Source organism: Aegilops tauschii, chromosome 2 (genome assembly GCF_002575655.3).
Source record: "Aegilops tauschii subsp. strangulata cultivar AL8/78 chromosome 2, Aet v6.0, whole genome shotgun sequence".
Lineage (NCBI taxonomy): Eukaryota > Viridiplantae > Streptophyta > Magnoliopsida > Poales > Poaceae > Aegilops > Aegilops tauschii.
Window position 1 is genome coordinate 66,844,232 of NC_053036.3, and position 24,081 is coordinate 66,868,312.

The following is a 24,081-nucleotide window of genomic DNA, read 5'->3' on the forward strand; positions in this document are numbered from 1 at the left end:
AAAAAGTATGGACTTGTAATAAGTTTAAAAAAATGAAGTACCCATGTAACAGATGAGTTCCCGTCAGAAAGCCTGATACTTCGAAAGAGATTGTCCAGTTTGTACACGAAGTGCGTCCAGTTTTTGCCGTAACCCTCTCTACTCTTTTGCACATGCTATGTGGGTGAAATGATGATACCCTGCCAAGTTTCGCCATTTTCAGAGTTCATTTTGTAGTGATTTTCAATTTCACGGTTATTTAGCTCTCTAAACAAATCAGTTAATGACTGAAAATAGCAACTGATGTCAGAAAGTTTTGAAAATTGATGACGTCGCTTTGAATGGTGTGTACGGAACGCAAAAAAAGTCTGGAGTTGTAATAAGTTAAAACAATGAAGTGCCCATGTAACAGATGAGTTCTCGTCAGAAACCCTGATACTTCGAAAGAGATTGTCCAGTTTGTACACGAAGTGCGTCCAGTTTTTGCCGTAACCCTCTCTACTCTTTCGCATATGCTATGTGGGTGCAATGATGATACCATGCCAAGTTTCGACATTTTCAGAGTTCATTTTGTAGTGATTTTCAAATTCAGGGTCATTTAGCTCTCTAAACAAATCGGTAAATGACTGAAAATAGCAAATGATGTCAGAAAGTGTTGAAAATTGATGACGTCGCTTTGAATGGTGCGTACGGAACGCAAAAGTCCGGAGTTGTAATAAGTTTAAAAAAATGAAGTGCCAGTGTAACAGATGAGTTCTCGTCCAAAACCCTGATACTCCGAAAGAGATTGTCCAGTTTGTACACGAAGTGCGTCCAGTTTTTGCCGTAACCCTCTCTACTCTTTTGCACATGCTATGTGGGTGAAATGATGATACCATGCCAAGTTTCGACATTTTCAGAGTTCATTTTGTAGTGATTTTCAATTTCACGGTCATTTAGCTCTCTAAACAAATAGGTAAATGACTGAAAATAGCAAATGATGTCAGAAAGTGTTGAAAATTGATGACGTCGCTTTGAATGGTGCGTACGGTACGGAAAAGTCCAGAGTTGTAATAAGTTTAAAAAAATGAAGTGCCAGTGTAACAGATGAGTTCTCGTCCGAAACCCTGATACCCCGAAAGAGATTGTCCAGTTTGTACACGAAGTGCGTCCAGTTTTTGCCGTAACCCTCTCTACTCTTTTGCAAATGCTATGTGGGTGAATAATGATACCATGCCAAGTTTCGACATTTTCAGAGTTCATTTTGTAGTGATTTTCAATTTCACGGTCATTTAGCTCTCTAAACAAATCGGTAAATGACTGAAAATAGCAAATGATGTCAGAAAGTTTTGAAAATTGATGACGTCGCTTTGAATGGTGCGCACGGAACGCAAATGTCCAGAGTTGTAATAAGTTTTAAAAAAATGAAGTGCCAGTGTAACAGATGAGTTCTCGTCCGAAACCCTGATACTCCGAAAGAGATTGTCCAGTTTGTACACGAAGTGCGTCCAGTTTTTGCCGTAACCCTCTCTACTCTTTTGCACATGCTATGTGGGTGAAATGATGATACCATGCCATGTTTCGACATTTTCAGAGTTCATTTTGTAGTGATTTTCAATTTCACGGTCATTTAGCTCTCTAAACAAATAGGTAAATGACTGAAAATAGCAAATGATGTCAGAAAGTGTTGAAAATTGATGACGTCGCTTTGAATGGTGCGTACGGTACGGAAAAGTCCAGAGTTGTAATAAGTTTAAAAAAATGAATTGCCAGTGTAACAGATGAGTTCTCGTCCGAAACCCTGATACTCCGAAAGAGATTGTCAAGTTTGTACACGAAGTGCGTCCAGTTTTTGCCGTAACCCTCTCTACTCTTTTGCAAATGCTATGTGGGTGAATAATGATACCATGCCAAGTTTCAACATTTTCAGAGTTCATTTTGTAGTGATTTTCAATTTCACGGTCATTTAGCTCTCTAAACAAATCGGTAAATGACTAAAAAATAGCAAATGATGTCAGAAAGTTTTGAAAATTGATGACGTCGCTTTGAATGGTGCGCACGGAACGCAAATGTCCAGAGTTGTAATAAGTTTTAAAAAAATGAAGTGCCAGTGTAACAGATGAGTTCTCGTCCGAAACCCTGATACTCCGAAAGAGATTGTCCAGTTTGTACACGAAGTGCGTCCAGTTTTTGCCGTAACCCTCTCTACTCTTTTGCACATGCTATGTGGGTGAAATGATGATACCATGCCATGTTTTGACATTTTCAGAGTTCATTTTGTAGTGATTTTCAATTTCACGGTCATTTAGCTCTCTAAACAAATCGGTAAATGACTAAAAAATAGCAAATGATGTCAAAAAGTTTTGAAAATTGATGACGTCGCTTTGAATGGTGCGTACGGAACGCAAAAAAGTCTGGAGTTATAATAAGTTGAAAAAAATAAAGTGCCCATGTAGCAGATAAGTTCTCGTCAGAAACCCTTATACTTCGAAAGAGATTGTCCAGTTTGTACAGGAAGTGCGTCCAGTTTTTGCCGTAACCCTCTCTACTCTTTTGCATATGCTATGTGGGTGAAATGATGATACCGTACCAAGTTTTGACATTTTCAGAGTTCATTTTGTAGTGATTTTCAATTTTACGGTTATTTAGCTCTCTAAACAAATCAGTAAATGACTGAAAATAGCAAATGATGTCAGAAAGTTTTGAAAATTGATGACGTCGCTTTGAATGGTGTGTACGGAACACACAAAAAATCTGGAGTTGTAATAAGCTTAAAAAATGAAATGCCCATGTAACAGATGAGTTCTCGTCAGATACCCTGATACTTCGAAAGATATTGTCAAGTTTGTACACGAAGTGCATCCAATTTTTGCCGTAACCCTCTCTACTCTTTTGCACATGCTATGTGGGTGAAATGATGATACCATGCCAAGTTTCGCCATTTTCAGAGTTCATTTTGTACTGATTTTCAATTTCACGGTCATTTAGCTCTCTAAACAAATCAGTAAATGACTGAAAATAGCAAATGATGTCAGAAAGTTTTGAAAATTGATGACGTCGCTTTGAATGGTGTGTACGGAACACAAAAAAAGTCTGGAGTTGTAATAAGTTTAAAAAATTGAAGTGCCCATGTAACAGATGAGTTCTCGTCAGAAACCCTGATACTTCGAAAGAGATTGTCCAGTTTGTACACGAAGTGCGTCCAGTTTTTGCCGTAACCCTCTCTACTCTTTTGCACATGCTATGTGGGTGAAATGATTATACCATGCCAAGTTTCGACATTTTTAGAGTTCATTTTGTAGTGATTTTCAATTTCACGGTCATTTAGCTCTCTAAACAAATCGGTAAATGACTAAAAAATAGCAAATGATGTCAGAAAGTTTTGAAAATTGATGACGACGCTTTGAATGGTGTGCACGGAACGCAAAAAAGTATGGACTTGTAATAAGTTTAAAAAAATGAAGTACCCATGTAACAGATGAGTTCTCGTCAGAAAGCCTGATACTTCGAAAGAGATTGTCCAGTTTGTACACGAAGTGCGTCCAGTTTTTGCCGTAACCCTCTCTACTCTTTTGCACATGCTATGTGGGTGAAATGATTATACCATGCTAAGTTTCGCCATTTTCAGAGTTCATTTTGTAGTGATTTTCAATTTCACGGTTATTTAGCTCTCTAAACAAATCAGTTAATGACTGAAAATAGCAACTGATGTCAGAAAGTTTTGAAAATTGATGACGTCGCTTTGAATGGTGTGTACGGAACGCAAAAAAAGTCTGGAGTTGTAATAAGTTAAAACAATGAAGTGCCCATGTAACAGATGAGTTCTCGTCAAAAACCCTGATACTTCGAAAGAGATTGTCCAGTTTGTACACGAAGTGCGTCCAGTTTTTGCCGTAACCCTCTCTACTCTTTCGCATATGCTATGTGGGTGAAATGATGATACCATGCCATGTTTCGACATTTTCAGAGTTCATTTTGTAGTGATTTTCAAATTCAGGGTCATTTAGCTCTCTAAACAAATCGGTAAATGACTGAAAATAGCAAATGATGTCAGAAAGTGTTGAAAATTGATGACGTCGCTTTGAATGGTGCGTACGGAACGCAAAAGTCCGGAGTTGTAATAAGTTTAAAAAAATGAAGTGCCAGTGTAACAGATGAGTTCTCGTCCAAAACCCTGATACTCCGAAAGAGATTGTCCAGTTTGTACACGAAGTGCGTCCAGTTTTTGCCGTAACCCTCTCTACTCTTTTGCACATGCTATGTGGGTGAAATGGTGATACCATGCCAAGTTTCGACATTTTCAGAGTTCATTTTGTAGTGATTTTCAATTTCACGGTCATTTAGCTCTCTAAACAAATCGGTAAATGACTAAAAAATAGCAAATGATGTCAGAAAGTGTTGAAAATTGATGACGTCGCTTTGAATGGTGCGCACGGAACGCAAATGTCCAGAGTTGTAATAAGTTTTAAAAAAATGAAGTGCCAGTGTAACAGATGAGTTCTCGTCCGAAACCCTGATACTCCGAAAGAGATTGTCCAGTTTGTACACGAAGTGCGTCCTGATTTTGCCGTAACCCTCTCTACTCTTTTGCACATGCTATGTGGGTGAAATGATGATACCATGCCAAGTTTCGCCATTTTCAGAGTTCATTTTGTAGTGATTTTCAATTTCATGGTTATTTAGCTCTCTAAACAAATCAGTTAATGACTGAAAATAGCAACTGATGTCAGAAAGTTTTGAAAATTGATGACGTCGCTTTGAATGGTGTGTACGGAACGCAAAAAAATTCTAGAGTTGTAATAAGTTAAAACAATGAAGTGCCCATGTAACAGATGAGTTCTCGTCAGAAACCCTGATACTTCGAAAGAGATTGTCCAGTTTGTACACGAAGTGCGTCCAGTTTTTGCCGTAACCCTCTCTACTCTTTCGCATATGCTATGTGGGTGAAATGATGATACCATGCCATGTTTCGACATTTTCAGAGTTCATTTTGTAGTGATTTTCAAATTCAGGGTCATTTAGCTCTCTAAACAAATCGGTAAATGACTGAAAATAGCAAATGATGTCAGAAAGTGTTGAAAATTGATGACGTCGCTTTGAATGGTGCGTACGGAACGCAAAAGTCCGGAGTTGTAATAAGTTTAAAAAAATGAAGTGCCAGTGTAACAGATGAGTTCTCGTCCAAAACCCTGATACTCCGAAAGAGATTGTCCAGTTTGTACACGAAGTGCGTCCAGTTTTTGCCGTAACCCTCTCTACTCTTTTGCACATGCTATGTGGGTGAAATGGTGATACCATGCCAAGTTTCGACATTTTCAGAGTTCATTTTGTAGTGATTTTCAATTTCACGGTCATTTAGCTCTCTAAACAAATCGGTAAATGACTAAAAAATAGCAAATGATGTCAGAAAGTTTTGAAAATTGATGACGACGCTTTGAATGGTGTGCACGGAACGCAAAAAAGTATGGACTTGTAATAAGTTTAAAAAAATGAAGTACCCATGTAACAGATGAGTTCTCGTCAGAAAGCCTGATACTTCGAAAGAGATTGTCCAGTTTGTACACGAAGTGCGTCCAGTTTTTGCCGTAACCCTCTCTACTCTTTTGCACATGCTATGTGGGTGAAATGATTATACCATGCCAAGTTTCGCCATTTTCAGAGTTCATTTTGTAGTGATTTTCAATTTCACGGTTATTTAGCTCTCTAAACAAATCAGTTAATGACTGAAAATAGCAACTGATGTCAGAAAGTTTTGAAAATTGATGACGTCGCTTTGAATGGTGTGTACGGAACGCAAAAAAAGTCTGGAGTTGTAATAAGTTAAAACAATGAAGTGCCCATGTAACAGATGAGTTCTCGTCAAAAACCCTGATACTTCGAAAGAGATTGTCCAGTTTGTACACGAAGTGCGTCCAGTTTTTGCCGTAACCCTCTCTACTCTTTCGCATATGCTATGTGGGTGAAATGATGATACCATGCCATGTTTCGACATTTTCAGAGTTCATTTTGTAGTGATTTTCAAATTCAGGGTCATTTAGCTCTCTAAACAAATCGGTAAATGACTGAAAATAGCAAATGATGTCAGAAAGTGTTGAAAATTGATGACGTCGCTTTGAATGGTGCGTACGGAACGCAAAAGTCCGGAGTTGTAATAAGTTTAAAAAAATGAAGTGCCAGTGTAACAGATGAGTTCTCGTCCAAAACCCTGATACTCCGAAAGAGATTGTCCAGTTTGTACACGAAGTGCGTCCAGTTTTTGCCGTAACCCTCTCTACTCTTTTGCACATGCTATGTGGGTGAAATGGTGATACCATGCCAAGTTTCGACATTTTCAGAGTTCATTTTGTAGTGATTTTCAATTTCACGGTCATTTAGCTCTCTAAACAAATCGGTAAATGACTAAAAAATAGCAAATGATGTCAGAAAGTGTTGAAAATTGATGACGTCGCTTTGAATGGTGCGCACGGAACGCAAATGTCCAGAGTTGTAATAAGTTTTAAAAAAATGAAGTGCCAGTGTAACAGATGAGTTCTCGTCCGAAACCCTGATACTCCGAAAGAGATTGTCCAGTTTGTACACGAAGTGCGTCCTGATTTTGCCGTAACCCTCTCTACTCTTTTGCACATGCTATGTGGGTGAAATGATGATACCATGCCAAGTTTCGCCATTTTCAGAGTTCATTTTGTAGTGATTTTCAATTTCATGGTTATTTAGCTCTCTAAACAAATCAGTTAATGACTGAAAATAGCAACTGATGTCAGAAAGTTTTGAAAATTGATGACGTCGCTTTGAATGGTGTGTACGGAACGCAAAAAAATTCTAGAGTTGTAATAAGTTAAAACAATGAAGTGCCCATGTAACAGATGAGTTCTCGTCAGAAACCCTGATACTTCGAAAGAGATTGTCCAGTTTGTACACGAAGTGCGTCCAGTTTTTGCCGTAACCCTCTCTACTCTTTCGCATATGCTATGTGGGTGAAATGATGATACCATGCCATGTTTCGACATTTTCAGAGTTCATTTTGTAGTGATTTTCAAATTCAGGGTCATTTAGCTCTCTAAACAAATCGGTAAATGACTAAAAATAGCAAATGATGTCAGAAAGTGTTGAAAATTGATGACGTCGCTTTGAATGGTGCGTACGGAACGCAAAAGTCCGGAGTTGTAATAAGTTTAAAAAAATGAAGTGCCAGTGTAACAGATGAGTTCTCGTCCAAAACCCTGATACTCCGAAAGAGATTGTCCAGTTTGTACACGAAGTGCGTCCAGTTTTTGCCGTAACCCTCTCTACTCTTTTGCACATGCTATGTGGGTGAAATGGTGATACCATGCCAAGTTTCGACATTTTCAGAGTTCATTTTGTAGTGATTTTCAATTTCACGGTCATTTAGCTCTCTAAACAAATCGGTAAATGACTAAAAAATAGCAAATGATGTCAGAAAGTGTTGAAAATTGATGACGTCGCTTTGAATGGTGCGCACGGAACGCAAATGTCCAGAGTTGTAATAAGTTTTAAAAAAATGAAGTGCCAGTGTAACAGATGAGTTCTCGTCCGAAACCCTGATACTCCGAAAGAGATTGTCCAGTTTGTACACGAAGTGCGTCCAGTTTTTGCCGTAACCCTCTCTACTCTTTTGCACATGCTATGTGGGTGAAATGATGATACCATGCCAAGTTTCGCCATTTTCAGAGTTCATTTTGTAGTGATTTTCAATTTCACGGTTATTTAGCTCTCTAAACAAATCAGTTAATGACTGAAAATAGCAACTGATGTCAGAAAGTTTTGAAAATTGATGACGTCGCTTTGAATGGTGTGTACGGAACGCAAAAAAAGTCTGGAGTTGTAATAAGTTAAAACAATGAAGTGCCCATGTAACAGATGAGTTCTCGTCAGAAACCCTGATACTTCGAAAGAGATTGTCCAGTTTGTACACGAAGTGCGTCCAGTTTTTGCCGTAACCCTCTCTACTCTTTTGCACATGCTATGTGGGTGAAATGATGATACCATGCCATGTTTCGACATTTTCAGAGTTCATTTTGTAGTGATTTTCAATTTCACGGTCATTTAGCTCTCTAAACAAATAGGTAAATGACTGAAAATAGCAAATGATGTCAGAAAGTGTTGAAAATTGATGACGTCGCTTTGAATGGTGCGTACGGTACGGAAAAGTCCAAAGTTGTAATAAGTTTAAAAAAATGAAGTGCCAGTGTAACAGATGAGTTCTCGTCCGAAACCCTGATACTCCGAAAGAGATTGTCCAGTTTGTACACGAAGTGCGTCCAGTTTTTGCCGTAACCCTCTCTACTCTTTTGCAAATGCTATGTGGGTGAATAATGATACCATGCCAAGTTTCGACATTTTCAGAGTTCATTTTGTAGTGATTTTCAAATTCAGGGTCATTTAGCTCTCTAAACAAATCGGTAAATGACTGAAAATAGCAAATGATGTCAGAAAGTGTTGAAAATTGATGACGTCGCTTTGAATGGTGCGTACGGAACGCAAAAGTCCGGAGTTGTAATAAGTTTTAAAAAAATGAAGTGCCAGTGTAACAGATGAGTTCTCGTCCGAAACCCTGATACTCCGAAAGAGATTGTCCAGTTTGTACACGAAGTGCGTCCAGTTTTTGCCGTAACCCTCTCTACTCTTTTGCACATGCTATTTTGGTGAAATGATGATACCATGCCATGTTTCGACATTTTCAGAGTTCATTTTGTAGTGATTTTGAATTTCACGGTCATTTAGCTCTCTAAACAAATCGGTAAATGACTAAAAAATAGCAAATGATGTCAAAAAGTTTTGAAAATTGATGACGTCGCTTTGAATGGTGCGTACGGAACGCAAAAAAGTCTGGAGTTATAATAAGTTGAAAAAAATAAAGTGCCCATGTAACAGATAAGTTCTCGTCAGAAACCCTCATACTTCGAAAGAGATTGTCCAGTTTGTACAGGAAGTGCGTCCAGTTTTTGCCGTAACCCTCTCTACTCTTTCGCATATGCTATGTGGGTGAAATGATGATACCATACCAAGTTTTGACATTTTCAGAGTTCATTTTGTAGTGATTTTCAATTTTACGGTTATTTAGCTCTCTAAACAAATCAGTAAATGACTGAAAATAGCAAATGATGTCAGAAAGTTTTGAAAATTGATGACGTCGCTTTGAATGGTGTGTACGGAACACACAAGAAATCTGGAGTTGTAATAAGCTTAAAAAATGAAATGCCCATGTAACAGATGAGTTCTCGTCAGATACCCTGATACTTCGAAAGATATTGTCAAGTTTGTACACGAAGTGCATCCAATTTTTGCCGTAACCCTCTATACTCTTTTGCACATGCTATGTGGGTGAAATGATTATACCATGCCAAGTTTCGACATTTTTAGAGTTCATTTTGTAGTGATTTTCAATTTCACGGTCATTTAGCTCTCTAAACAAATCGGTAAATGACTAAAAAATAGCAAATGATGTCAGAAAGTTTTGAAAATTGATGACGACGCTTTGAATGGTGTGCACGGAACGCAAAAAAGTATGGACTTGTAATAAGTTTAAAAAAATGAAGTACCCATGTAACAGATGAGTTCTCGTCCAAAACCCTGATACTCCGAAAGAGATTGTCCAGTTTGTACACGAAGTGCGTCCAGTTTTTGCCGTAACCCTCTCTACTCTTTTGCACATGCTATGTGGGTGAAATGGTGATACCATGCCAAGTTTCGACATTTTCAGAGTTCATTTTGTAGTGATTTTCAATTTCACGGTCATTTAGCTCTCTAAACAAATCGGTAAATGACTAAAAAATAGCAAATGATGTCAGAAAGTTTTGAAAATTGATGACGACGCTTTGAATGGTGTGCACGGAACGCAAAAAAGTATGGACTTGTAATAAGTTTAAAAAAATGAAGTACCCATGTAACAGATGAGTTCTCGTCAGAAAGCCTGATACTTCGAAAGAGATTGTCCAGTTTGTACACGAAGTGCGTCCAGTTTTTGCCGTAACCCTCTCTACTCTTTTGCACATGCTATGTGGGTGAAATGATGATACCATGCCAAGTTTCGCCATTTTCAGAGTTCATTTTGTAGTGATTTTCAATTGCACGGTTATTTAGCTCTCTAAACAAATCAGTTAATGACTGAAAATAGCAACTGATGTCAGAAAATTTTGAAAATTGATGACGTCGCTTTGAATGGTGTGTACGGAACGCAAAAAAATTCTGGAGTTGTAATAAGTTAAAACAATGAAGTGCCCATGTAACAGATGAGTTCTCGTCACAAACCCTGATACTTCGAAAGAGATTGTCCAGTTTGTACACGAAGTGCGTCCAGTTTTTGCCGTAACCCTCTCTACTCTTTCGCATATGCTATGTGGGTGAAATGATGATACCATGCCAAGTTTCGACATTTTCAGAGTTCATTTTGTAGTGATTTTCAAATTCAGGGTCATTTAGCTCTCTAAACAAATCGGTAAATGACTGAAAATAGCAAATGATGTCAGAAAGTGTTGAAAATTGATGACGTCGCTTTGAATGGTGCGTACGGAACGCAAAAGTCCGGAGTTGTAATAAGTTTAAAAAAATGAAGTGCCAGTGTAACAGATGAGTTCTCGTCCAAAACCCTGATACTCCGAAAGAGATTGTCCAGTTTGTACACGAAGTGCGTCCAGTTTTTGCCGTAACCCTCTCTACTCTTTTGCACATGCTATGTGGGTGAAATGGTGATACCATGCCAAGTTTCGACATTTTCAGAGTTCATTTTGTAGTGATTTCCAATTTCACGGTCATTTAGCTCTCTAAACAAATCGGTAAATGACTAAAAAATAGCAAATGATGTCAGAAAGTTTTGAAAATTGATGACGACGCTTTGAATGGTGTGCACGGAACGCAAAAAAGTATGGACTTGTAATAAGTTTAAAAAAATGAAGTACCCATGTAACAGATGAGTTCTCGTCAGAAAGACTGATACTTCGGAAGAGATTGTCCAGTTTGTACACGAAGTGCGTCCAGTTTTTGCCGTAACCCTCTCTACTCTTTTGCACATGCTATGTGGGTGAAATGATGATACCATGCCAAGTTTCGCCATTTTCAGAGTTCATTTTGTAGTGATTTTCAATTTCACGGTTATTTAGCTCTCTAAACAAATCAGTTAATGACTGAAAATAGCAACTGATGTCAGAAAGTTTTGAAAATTGATGACGTCGCTTTGAATGGTGTGTACGGAACGCAAAAAAAGTCTGGAGTTGTAATAAGTTAAAACAATGAAGTGCCCATGTAACAGATGAGTTCTCGTCAGAAACCCTGATACTTCGAAAGAGATTGTCCAGTTTGTACACGAAGTGCGTCCAGTTTTTGCCGTAACCCTCTCTACTCTTTCGCATATGCTATGTGGGTGAAATGATGATACCATGCCAAGTTTCGACATTTTCAGAGTTCATTTTGTAGTGATTTTCAAATTCAGGGTCATTTAGCTCTCTAAACAAATCGGTAAATGACTGAAAATAGCAAATGATGTCAGAAAGTGTTGAAAATTGATGACGTCGCTTTGAATGGTGCGTACGGAACGCAAAAGTCCGGAGTTGTAATAAGTTTAAAAAAATGAAGTGCCAGTGTAACAGATGAGTTCTCGTCCAAAACCCTGATACTCCGAAAGAGATTGTCCAGTTTGTACACGAAGTGCGTCCAGTTTTTGCCGTAACCCTCTCTACTCTTTTGCACATGCTATGTGGGTGAAATGATGATACCATGCCAAGTTTCGACATTTTCAGAGTTCATTTTGTAGTGATTTTCAATTTCACGGTCATTTAGCTCTCTAAACAAATCGGTAAATGACTAAAAAATAGCAAATGATGTCAGAAAGTTTTGAAAATTGATGAATTCGATTTGAATGGTGTGCACGGAACGCAAAAAAGTCTGGAGTTGTAATATGTTTAAAAAAATGAAGTGCCCATGTAACAGATGAGTTCTCGTCAGAAACCCTTATACTTCGAAAGAGATTGTCCAGTTTGTACACGAAGTGTGTCCAGTTTTTGCCGTAACCCTCTCTACTCTTTCGCATATGCTATGTGGGCGAAATGATGATACCATGCCAAGTTTTGACATTTTCAGATTTCATTTTGTAGTGATTTTCAATTTCACGGTCATTTAGCTCTCTAAACAAATCGGTAAATGACTGAAAATAGCAAATGATGTCAGAAAGTGTTGAAAATTGATGACGTCGCTTTGAATGGTGCGTACGGAACGCAAAAGTCTCGAGTTGTAATAAGTTTAAAAAAATGAAGTGCCAGTGTAACAGATAAGTTCTCGTCCGAAACCCTGATACTCCGAAAGAGATTGTCCAGTTTGTATACGAAGTGCGTCCAGTTTTTGCCGTAACCCTCTCTACTCTTTTGCACATGCTATGTGGGTGAAATGATGATACCATGCCAAGTTTCGACATTTTCAGAGTTCATTTTGTAGTGATTTTCAATTTCACTGTCATTTAGCTCTCTAAACAAATCGGTAAATGACTAAAAAATAGCAAATGATGTCAGAAAGTTTTGAAAATTGATGACGTCGCTATGTATGGTTGTACGGAACGCAAAAAAGTATGGACTTGTAATAAGTTTAAAAAATGAAGTACCCATGTAACAGATGAGTTCTCATTAGAAACCCTGATACTTCGAAAGAGATTGTCCAGTTTGTATACGAGGTGCATCCAGTTTTTGCCGTAACCCTCTCTACTCTTTGGCACATGCTATGTGGGTGAAATGATTATACCATGCCAAGTTTCGCCATTTTCAGAGTTCATTTTGTAGTGATTTTTAATTTCACGGTTATTTAGCTCTCTAAACAAATCAGTAAATGACTGAAAATAGCAAATGATGTCAGAAAGTTTTGAAAATTGTTGACGTCGCTTTGAATTGTGTGTACGGAACGCAAAAAAAGTCTGGAGTTGTAATAAGTTTATAAATATGAAGTGCCCATTTAACAGATGAGTTCTCGTCAGAAACCCTGATACTTCGAAAGAGATTGTCCAGCTTGTACACGAAGTGCATCCAGTTTTTGCCGTAACCCTCACTACTCTTTTGCACATGCTATGTGGGTAAAATGATGATACCATGCCAAGTTTCGACATTTTCATAGTTCATTTTGTAGAGATTTTCAATTTCACGGTCATTTAGCTCTCTAAACAAATCGGTAAATGACTGAAAATAGCAAATGATGTCAGAAAGTCGTGAAAATTGATGACGTCGCTTTGAATGGTGCGCACGGAACGCAAAAAAGTCTGGAGTTGTAATAAGTTTAAGAAAATGAAGTGCCGGTGTAACAGATGAGTTCTCGTCCGAAACCCTGATACTGCGAAAGAGATTGTCCAGTTTGTACACGAAGTGCGTCCAGTTTTTGCCGTAACCCTCTCTACTCTTTCGCACATGCTATGTGGGTGAAATGATGATACCATGCCAAGTTTCGACATTTTCAGAGTTCATTTTGTAGTGATTTTCAAATTCACGGTCATTTAGCTCCCTAAACAAATCGGTAAATGACTGAAAATAGCAAATGATGTCAGAAAGTTTTGCAAATTGATGACGTCGCTTTGAATGGTGCGCACAGAACGCAAATGTCCAGAGTTGTAATAAGTTTAAAAAAATGAAGTGCCAGTGTAACAGATGAGTTCTCGTCCGAAACCCTGATACTCCGAAAGAGATTGTCCAGTTTTTATACGAAGTGCGTCCAGTTTTTGCCGTAACCCTCTCTACTCTTTTGCAGATGCTATGTGGGTGAAATGATGATACCATGCCAAGTTTCGACATTTTCAGAGTTCATTTTGTAGTGATTTTCAATTTCACGGTCATTTAGCTCTCTAAACAAATCGGTAAATGACTAAAAAATAGCAAATGATGTCAGAAAGTTTTGAAAATTGATGACGTCGCTTTGAATGGTGTGTACGGAACGCAAAAAAGTCTGGAGTTGTAATAAGTTTAAAAAAATGAAGTACCTATGTAACAGATGAGTTCTCGTCACAAAACCCTTATACTTCGAAAGAGATTGTCCAGTTTGTACACGAAGTGCGTCCAGTTTTTGCCGTAACTCTCTCTACTCTTTTGCACATGCTATGTGGGTGAAATGATTATACCATGCCAAGTTTCGACATTTTCAGAGTTCATTTTGTAGTGATTTTCAATTTCACGGTCATTTAGCTCTCTAAACAAATCGGTAAATGACTGAAAAATAGCAAATGATGTCAGAAAGTGTTGAAAATTGATGACGTCGCTTTGAATGGTGCCTACGGAACGCAAAAAAGTCTACAGTTGTAATAAATTTTAAAAAATGAAGTGGCAGTGTAACAGATGAGTTCTCGTCCAAAACACTGATACTCCAAAAGAGATTGTCCAGTTTGTACATGAAGTGCGTCCAGTTTTTGTCGAAACCCTCTCTACTCTTTTGCACATACTATGTGGGTGAAATGATGATACCATGCCAAGTTTCGACATTTTCAGAGTTCATTTTGTAGTGATTTTCAATTTCACGGTGATTTAGCTCTCTAAACAAATCGGTAAATGACTAAAAAATAGCAAATGATGTCAGAATGTTTTGAAAATTGATGACGTCGCTTTGAATGGTGTGTACGGAACGCAAAAAAGTCTGGAGTTGTAATAAGTTTAAAAAAATGAAGTGCCATGTAACATATGAGTTCTCGTCAGAAACCCTGATACTTCGAAAGAGATTGTCCAGTTTGTACACGAAGTGCGTCCAGTTTTTGCCGTAACACAAGAAGTCCGGAGTTGTAATAAGTTATTAAAGATAAAAAAGAGGCACAATGCTCGTTAATTAGCTGCAAGCCTTTCGGAATAGTGCAAACTGCACTGCACATAGCTCCGTGCAGTCTACACTATTCCTCAAGGCTTAAAGCAAAGCACGTGCAGATGAGCATTGTGCCTCTCCTTCATCGTCTCTGCACTCAGGGCTTATAAACCGCTCCTAGTGCCTCTCTCTTCGCGAGGTGGGACTAAAAAACAGCTTACTAAGAAACTATAGTACCGGTTCATGGCACGAACCGGTACTAAAGGTGCCCGTGGGGCCCCAGCCTGACCACAGTCTGACGCAGCCTCATTAGTACCGGTTCGTGACACGAACCGGTACTAAAGGTTGCTCATGAACCGGTACTAATGATCTCCGCCCGCCTAGCCGTTGGAACCGGCACTAATGGACACATTAGTGCCGGCTCAAAATCAAACCGGCACTAATGTACTTCACATTTGACCCTTTTTCTACTAGTGGTGCGTGCTCCGGCCTAGCCAGCAGCCGAGATCTCCTATGGACGCCCAGCTCCGCCTGAAGAAATGACAAAAAGGCCCGCCCACTGTGCCCACGGGCGGTTTTTTTTATCATTTTTTCTTCGGTCTTTTAGTTGGTTCTTCACCAAAAATCATAATTTTATCATGTGTTTTTAAAAAAACACTGCAAACACTGTTTATTAAAAAAATCATTGTGTATTAAAAATTATTGTATGGCATATTAAAAATGTTCATCGTATATTAGGAAATGAGAAGTTTCTATTTTAGAAATACTCACTGTATACTACAACAAAGTTCAGTGCGTATTTGAAAAATATTCACCATATATTACAAAACTATAAAAATTGAAATGTGCAAAATTAAAAATCCAAGAAAAAGAATCTGAAAAAGGAGAAAAAATAAAACCAAAAAAGGAAACCGAAACAAATAACCACAGAAAAGAATAGGTACAACCCAACTTTCAGTGAATGGACAAAAAAGCAACAGAAAACAGAAAAATAATAAAACTGCGACCGACCGCGCAGCACATGTTGCCACAAACTGGTCAGGCCCACCTACATGGGCTGAGGGCGAAGAGAACCCTATTTTGCACCCGCGGGCAGCATATAGGATCCACTCAAGTACGGCGGCCTATGCTTCGGCTCAAAAAGGCAAAAAGAACGCTTATGGCACCTGAAAGTGAACGGTGTATGAGTTTAGCCATGAAGTTCTTGTAGGTTCCATTACAACAGTAGTCATTTTTCACCCGTAAAAAAAACAGTAGTCATTTTTTCCTTCATTCTCTTTATTTTCTTTTCTCTTTAGAGTAGACATTGCTTTCATTTTCGATATCCATTTCCATTTTCCTTGATTCATTACTTGCAAACCATGCATGTAAATGATTTGGTTACTGCCGGGGAGACACCCCTCATAGGGAAGGTTGTCGAACTGTTGGTTCATCACCGGGTTCCTGAGGGAGAAGTCCATAATGACTGACACATTGAAATGAGAGAAACAAAGACATAGCTGGCTCCCCCAACCTCGATCTATAAGGACAAGTTTGGATGGGGGTGGAGCCCGAAGACGATAATTCCACACGGTGTTGCTTTCACCGACGACCGCCATCGCCAAATTAACAAAAATATATCGATGAGTTTTTTTAATAGAAATATGAAGGAGCTAAGCAGATATAAATTAAAAAAATAACAGGGGAGACCATAGCTTCACGGGCCAACCCATGTGAGCACAATGCTGGTAGATACACTACAATCACTACATTAGGGGTTGGTGATTCCAACTCCATGTAGTGCGTTAGCAGTCAACCAAATGTGCATCCACACCACCCTCCCCCGCGCTCGCGTGCTATTGGGCCGGCCAAATGCAAAGGAACGGGGTTCTTTTTGTTTTCTTTTTACATTTATTTGTTTTCTGTTTCCCTCTAAAAAAGCATGAAACTATTATGAAATACATGAACATTTCATGAATCCAAGTTTTTTTAAATTCATGGAAAAATTCCACATTATTTAAATTATATATAATTCAAATATTTTATTCTTCAAAAAAATTAAATTCTTGATATTTTTTAATTAGCTAACATTTTAGAAAAATCTATGAGAATCTACTACATCTCAATAGCTAGCCCCCACTACTAGGAATTTTCTAACTTCTCCTTGAGCCACATCACCCAAATTAATTTAGCCCTTGGATATACTAGATCGATCAACAATATCCGTCCGATCAACACACTAAGAGCTACAGCAGCTACCATATGTAGTAACTGCTGTATGCATGCAAATGCATGCAGTAACTCCCACCTATGCATATTTTACTGAAGGAAAAAACGGACACATTCATGCAGCTCATAGCCTCATACTAAGTGCTCTGTATGAAAGAAAAGTGAGTCGTGCATGCATATTTTATTTTGTTTTGATCAAACTTTCAATTATAGATAGAGATATTTATTAACTTATTTATTTGTAAAATACTGATAAACAAATTATCTTACTACAGGTGAAGCTATAAAAACAGTAGCTAAATGGTTAGTTCAGCGCAGTTTTTATTTCATACAAAATCCTGCCGCAACACGCAGGGCATCGTCTAGTTATTTAAATTTGTGAGCACATTTCAGAATTGGAGAATATTTTTTGAAATTAGTGAACATATTGCTAGTTCTTCAATATATTTTTATTTTAATTTATTTTTGCTAAAATCCATGAACATCCTTTATATTACAAAAATTGAAATTCACAAAAAATCTCAATTTGTGAGAATTTTATTATTTTTATATATTTTATAAAATTCCTCCATTAGTCCGGCTGCAAACGAAGCCCAGCCTAGTAGTCGATTCTATCCCGACCAAAAATGACTGAAACCACTCACCGGGTGGACCCACTAATGGCGAGAGTTCCGTGTTTGGTTGTTGCATGTCTTGCATAAGCCATATCTCGCTTATAGGGGGTCTTACTTCGGTCTCGTCTGAAGCGTCTACAGTTGTGGGCCGGCCCATTCACGCTAAAAGAAATAGATTAGAGAAAAAAGTGTCGCACAAAGAATGGATCTCCTAATTGCGATTAGTGCTGCTTGCCATCGGGCCATTATCCTGTTCTTGTTGAATTACTAGGTCACAAACTTGTTAAAGGAAAAGAGCCGGGTTTCCACCGATTTTCTGTTTTCTTCTTCCTTTTTCATCAGGTTTTCTTTGTTTCTTCTATAGTTCTACTGGGTTTTCAATTTTTTTCTCTGTTTTTCCTTGGTTTTCTTTGTGTTCATTTTTCTTTGGTTTTTTTTTCTCGTTTTCATTGGTTTTTTTGTTTTCTCACGGGGTTTCGATGTTTTTCTATACACATTTTTGGAATATATCTAACATTTTTAAATACAAATCTAACATTTTTTCCAAACAAATAGTCTACATTTTTTCTATACACATTTAACATTTTTTTCAAATACTTAATTAATTTTTTTAGATACTAGATTAACATTTTTTGCATACATGGTCAACATTTTTTCTATACACATTCATCATTTTTTTCTATTGCTTGATTATCATTTTCCACATACAAGTTTAACATTTTTATAATACATGGTCTACATTTTTTCTAAATGCATTTAATTTTTTAATACTTTCATTTTTCAAATAACAGTTTAATATTATTCATTATATTAATATATGGTCAACATTTTTCTATACACATTTAACATTTTATAAATTACTTGATTAAAAAAAATTCAAATACTTTTTTAACATTTTTTTCCAAATGTTTGGATTTTTTTAATACATGCTCAATCTTTTTCACACATATTATAGATTTTGTTATACATTTTTCACGTACATGAGAAACATTTTCTCAATGTACATATAAACATTTTCCAAGCGCTTGGTTAATATTTTATTTTGCAATGTTTTATGTCAAATGTTTTTTGTAATATATTTATTTAGAAGATTTGTATGTATAAATAATAATTAGAAAACATGAATAAGAAAAGAGGTAGTGGCCTCTCGTGCACTGAGCCGGCCCATACGCTTGCGCGACTTTAGCGACTTGGAAGGTTACCTCGCTAGGAGCGAGGTATAGCTGCATCCTGTATCTCATGCGGCCGGCCAATCGTGTTTGCCGCCCGCGAGTGGCAGATAGGCAAGGCTTCTTTTTTTTTGCGGAATAATTCTTGTATTACTCAATCAAAACACGGTTACAGTCACGCTTAACAGCGTCCAAAACGGCATCTGGTCCTGACCCAAGCCATACAGTAATTCAGCCTTGAGTCCTCCCAAAGTTGGCCAAAACATGACTAGAATTATTACAACTACGATGGATATGAGTAATACAAGAACTACGTTCGGACATACTATCTTTAATCTCTCTAATAAGAAAGGCATATTTTGATCTATTTGTATCTCCACTTTTCACCATGTTCACTGCTTCCGAACTGTCGCTTTCAATATGAATTGGTAGACTGCTCCACTGTAGAGCGAGCATGAGTCCCTCCTGGATTGCTAAGATCTCAGCCTCCAAAATATCATCACAAGAAAAAAGGTGTCTACAAGAGCTGAAGATGATGGCGCCGGTGTGGTCACGGAGCAACATACCAGTTCATCCAACTCCATTCAAAACGGATCCATCTGTATTTAGCTTTACATGCCCAGTGGCCGGGGGTATCCAAGAAACAAGATTAGTGGAAGCATTATTGCATGCGTGAGCTGTAAGAGGGAAACAGTATTGAAGTGGGGCTTTCCCTTTCACATGAACATCACCAGAACGTGTTGCAATGGATTGTAGCGATGATAGGTAGCTTGATAAGAATCTGACAGAGACATCCAAACGAGGGGCGGGTTTAAAATGCACGAGCTCGTTTCTAACATACCAAATTCGCCAGAAGAGCATCACCAGTCGAACTCGTGTAGACTCATCAACCTCGCAGATATACTAAATAAACCAATCAGGCCCAGTTGACTTGATCGAAGATACATCCGGCAAGAACCATTCAGCAGCCATGGCTCTCCATAGAGCTCTTGCGTTCGTGCATGAACAGAATGTATGGAACGTGTCTTCTTCATTAGCACCACAAATAGGGCATAGTGAGCATGTCTCCAGATTCCGTTTCAACTTGTTACTCCAAGTAGCAAGGGAATTATTTGCAAGGCGCCATGCAAAACTCAATACTTTCGGGGGAGCCGGACAAGACCATAGAGCCTTCCAGCCCTCACGGCATCCATCCGGCCGGTTGTTCAAAGTGACCATGAGCCCATTAAGAATATCATTCGAGGCCAGACGGTAAGCACTTCGCACACTAAAAACACCCGATTTTCAGGAGCCCAGGCAATGAAATCCTCACCCAAGCGATGAGAAGGCCGAATTTTCTTGATCTCACAAATGTCAACTGGGAGAAAGAATTGCTGCAATTTCGTATTGTCCCAATTCCCATTGTGGTCCATAAGCTCAGAAACCCACTTAAATCTACATCGACCTTTTGGAGATATAAGCCCACCAGTAGGATCCCGAACAATCCATCTATCACGCCAAATTCTAATATTTTGACCATTTGCAATCCTCCAAACTATACCCTTCTTTAACAGTTCCAGGCCATGGCAAACAGCTTGCCAAGTAGGTGATGGATTACCTGTGAACACAGTGTCTTCCAATCTCCCATTAGGGTAGTATTTTGCCTTCAGTAGCCTAGCACAAAGACCATCAGGATGGGTTAGGAGACGCCAAGCCTGTCGTGCTAACAAAGCTTGATTAAACAATCTGAAATCTCTAAAGCCCAAACCACCTTGACACTTTGGCCTTGTCATTTTGTTCCATGCATACCAATGTGTTTTCCTCTTCCCCTTCTCCGCACCCCAGAAATAATTTCTGACCATGCGGTTCAAATCATCACAAACTTCAAAGGGGAGCTTAAAGACACTCATTAAATAGTTTGGAATTGCCTGTGCAACAGATTTAATTAGTACCTCCTTACTAGCTTGAGTTGGGTGGCCATCAAAAGAGAACAATCTCTTCGTAAGTTTTACTTGGAGATTCTGAAATTTACCCTTTGTCATTCTGCCATCCGGGGTTGGAAGACAAGATACTTTTACTCAAACCCAACAGTCAGGACTTGAAGAGCATCCTTGACCGAGTCCATGTTGTTCTTAGGGCAGGAGTTACCAAATAAAATAGAGCACTTAGCATGATTGATTAGTTGTCCTGTAGCATGACCATAAGCATCTAGGATGTTTTTAACATGTGTGGCTTGTTGGTCAGAAGCTTTGAAGAAGAGCAGAGTGTCATCAGCAAATAGCAAATGGGATATACTAGGGGCCCTTCTTGTTATTCTCAATGGAGAAATATTACCAAGTACAATACCTTGATTTATCAGAGCAGACAGACCATCAGCAACAAACAGAAACAAATATGGGGATAGCGGATCACCTTGCCGAAGACCACGCGTCGGTGCAAACGAATCCAAGATGGCTCCATTAAATTTTACGGAGTATCTCACTGAGGTCACACAAGTCATTATCTAGTTAACCCATTTGTGAGCGAAGCCAAGCTTTTGCATAATTTTCTTAAGGTAAGACCAATCTACCCGATCATATGCCTTTGAGAGGTCAAGTTTGTATGCACAATAACTCCTTGTCGGATCCTTCTCTTGCTTGATGTGATGGATACATTCAAAAGCTATCAATGCATTATCAGTAATCATACGCCCTGGGATGAAAGCACTTTGATAGGGGGAAATAATATCATCCAAAACAGGTCTAAGCCTATTAACCAAGCACTTTGAAACTACTTTGTAAATAACATTACATAAGCTTATAGGGCGAAAATCAGTAACCTTCACTGGGTTTTGAATTTTAGGAATCATGACAATCACTGTATCATTTACCTCCGGTGGCATTACTCCCGTGCGAAAAAATTCCTTCACAGCGCCTATAACACTTTCCTTGAGTGTAGACCAGTTCCTCTGAAAAAATCATGCCGGGAATCCATCAGGACCCGGTGCCTTTAGGGGGCCAATCTGGAAGAGTGCATCAGATATTTCTTTTTCTGTGAACTCTCCACACAATATATCATTTGTTTCCTCACCTACCAAAGGTGCAATAAGATCAATGATAGGAGAAGAGTCCAGATTACTTTCAGCCGTGAAAATATCCTCAAAATATCTAGTCGCTGCTGCACCCATCTCTTTACTGTCAGTGTGGATAACACCATTGATGTCTTCAAGTTTCTTTATTCGATTTTTCCTGGCTCGCCAAACAGCCTTGGCGTGAAAAAAATTTGTATTGCGATCGCCGTCCTTCAGCCAAGTAATACGTGAGCGCTGCATCCACATAAGTTCCTCTCTATACAATAGTTCGTTCATTTTATCTATAACTCTTCGTATTTCCATTCTGTCGGCGTTCATTAACATAAGTTCTTCTAGTTGAGTACGTGTTTTTTCTATATCTCGAACAACGCTACCAAACTTTGTTTTACTCCATTGACAAAGTTTACGCATTGTTTCACGTAGAGCCCCATGTACATCACCTAGAGAACCTTTTTGACCAGCAGCCTCCCATGCATTCGCAATGACTTCCTGTAAAGCCGGCTCCCGTTCCCACATAACTTCATAACGCCCAATCCTCGGTTTGTACTGCTGATCCTCCAGTAACTCAGTAGCTACGTAAAGAGGTGCATGATCCGAACAAGGAGAGGTAAGGTGCTGGACCAACGAGTAATCAAATCGATTCCTCCATGCTGGGTTAGCCACTGCCCTATCCAAGCGAACTTTAACATTTGCATTACCTGACCTCTTGTTATCATAGGTGCAGGGAACACCCACAAAGCCCAAATCAGCCAGCTGACTTGTTTCTAAAACATCTCTAAAAGCTTGCATTTGCCCCGCTGGTCGTGGTGTCATTGAGAAGTGTTCAAAATCCCACATGCATTCATTAAAATCACCAACCACAAGCCAGGGGAGATCAGACTGAGCACCCAAATTTTCCAACAGAGACCACATATTGTGTCGATCTTCTACCCTTGGTTCTCCATAAACACAAGTTAGGCGCCAAAGTGGATCATCTGCTCCTGCCTTAACCTGTGCATCAATGCATCGCTGATTCGAGAAAACCACCTCAACAGACAGCGATTCGTGCCAAAACAGTGCCAAGCCACCACTATTACCAATACTGTCTACTGCATCAAAACCTTGAAGTCCCAAACGAGCTCGATATCTTTTCATACGATTTTTTGATTGCCGAGCGAGCCCACAGTTGGGCCGGCCAACTTACGGGATTCACATGAGTTTCATTCGATGTTGTTTCCTTCATTTTGTCCGGTATTTAGTGGTTTTGTTCCATTTTTATATACAGGTTTTGTTTTCTTCAATGTATAAGTTTTATCTCAACGTGCAAGCATACCATATCATCATAGAATTATGAATGGGATAATAAACAAACCAAGTATGAATGGTTTATGTACCTTCACTGGAAATGAGCTCATATATACCCAACACTATCTCGCTTGATTTTACCTTGACACAGTATGATTATGCATAATTTCCTTGTTGTATATTAAAAGAAAATAAGACAATTTATCACCATATATGGAGTGTGCATGTTTTTCTTCCTTTTATCCACAATCAAAACAAGGAAAGTTAATTAAGCATAGGTCATAGGTATGGTACGTGGTCAGCCTCTATGCTAAATTTTTTGGATCCCAATCCATGGCGAAATGTTCGCTAGGAGGGATGGCAACCACGAAGGAGGGGGCAGGGGGGTGTTGGCAGTTTTAGTGCGTGGGTGGAGGTGGGGTTGGCAATTTTAGAAAACGCCATGGCAATTGTTTAATTTTATGAGTAAAAAAGTCAAAAACTGCCAACTGTCAGATCGAGGTTGTAACTCATGAGAATGGCCTTCAAGTGTTGATACGCACTTGTTCAAATCCTTTCTTCATCTGCCACTTGTGAGGATGGTGCATCGTCGCTAAAGCATCCCAAATTCGAGATTCTCATGGTGGTAGTGTAAGTCCTCCATCATCTACTTTCGTCATGTGTGCAAAGGTAGGCTAGTGTTGCTACTGTTGGAATTGAGACAATGGAGGATACAACATAGGGTTACTTTCACATAGAGGTGCTTCTCGAGCACCCGGTCTCGAGCTCCGGGGTGAAGACCTAGGTCTGACCCTACGGTCATGCTGCCCGACCTCTGCATAACTAAGATAAAGGGCGCTTTATTACTTAAAAGGTTTAAGTATGACACCCGACCTCTGCATAACTAAGATGCACACAGCCAACCAAGTCCAAACACAAAAAGTAAAAAAAAGCGAAATACAAGTGATCATCAAAAGACTATAAGATGCCTAAACCGCGGGAGGGCCAATCCTAAGGTCATGTTGCCATCCATGTCATTTTTACGCCATTA

General features: G+C 38.8%; 1 protein-coding gene across 1 annotated transcript; it reads right to left on the reverse strand.

Annotated features, from left to right (window-relative positions):
• Window positions 1-21,653: 21,653 nt before the first annotated feature.
• Window positions 21,654-22,679, reverse strand: LOC141040748 (uncharacterized). Its single transcript, XM_073506862.1, has one exon. It carries the CDS (start codon window positions 22,677-22,679, stop codon window positions 21,654-21,656), a length of 1,026 nt encoding a protein of 341 aa, XP_073362963.1.
• Between the last annotated feature and the right edge of the window lie 1,402 nt (window positions 22,680-24,081).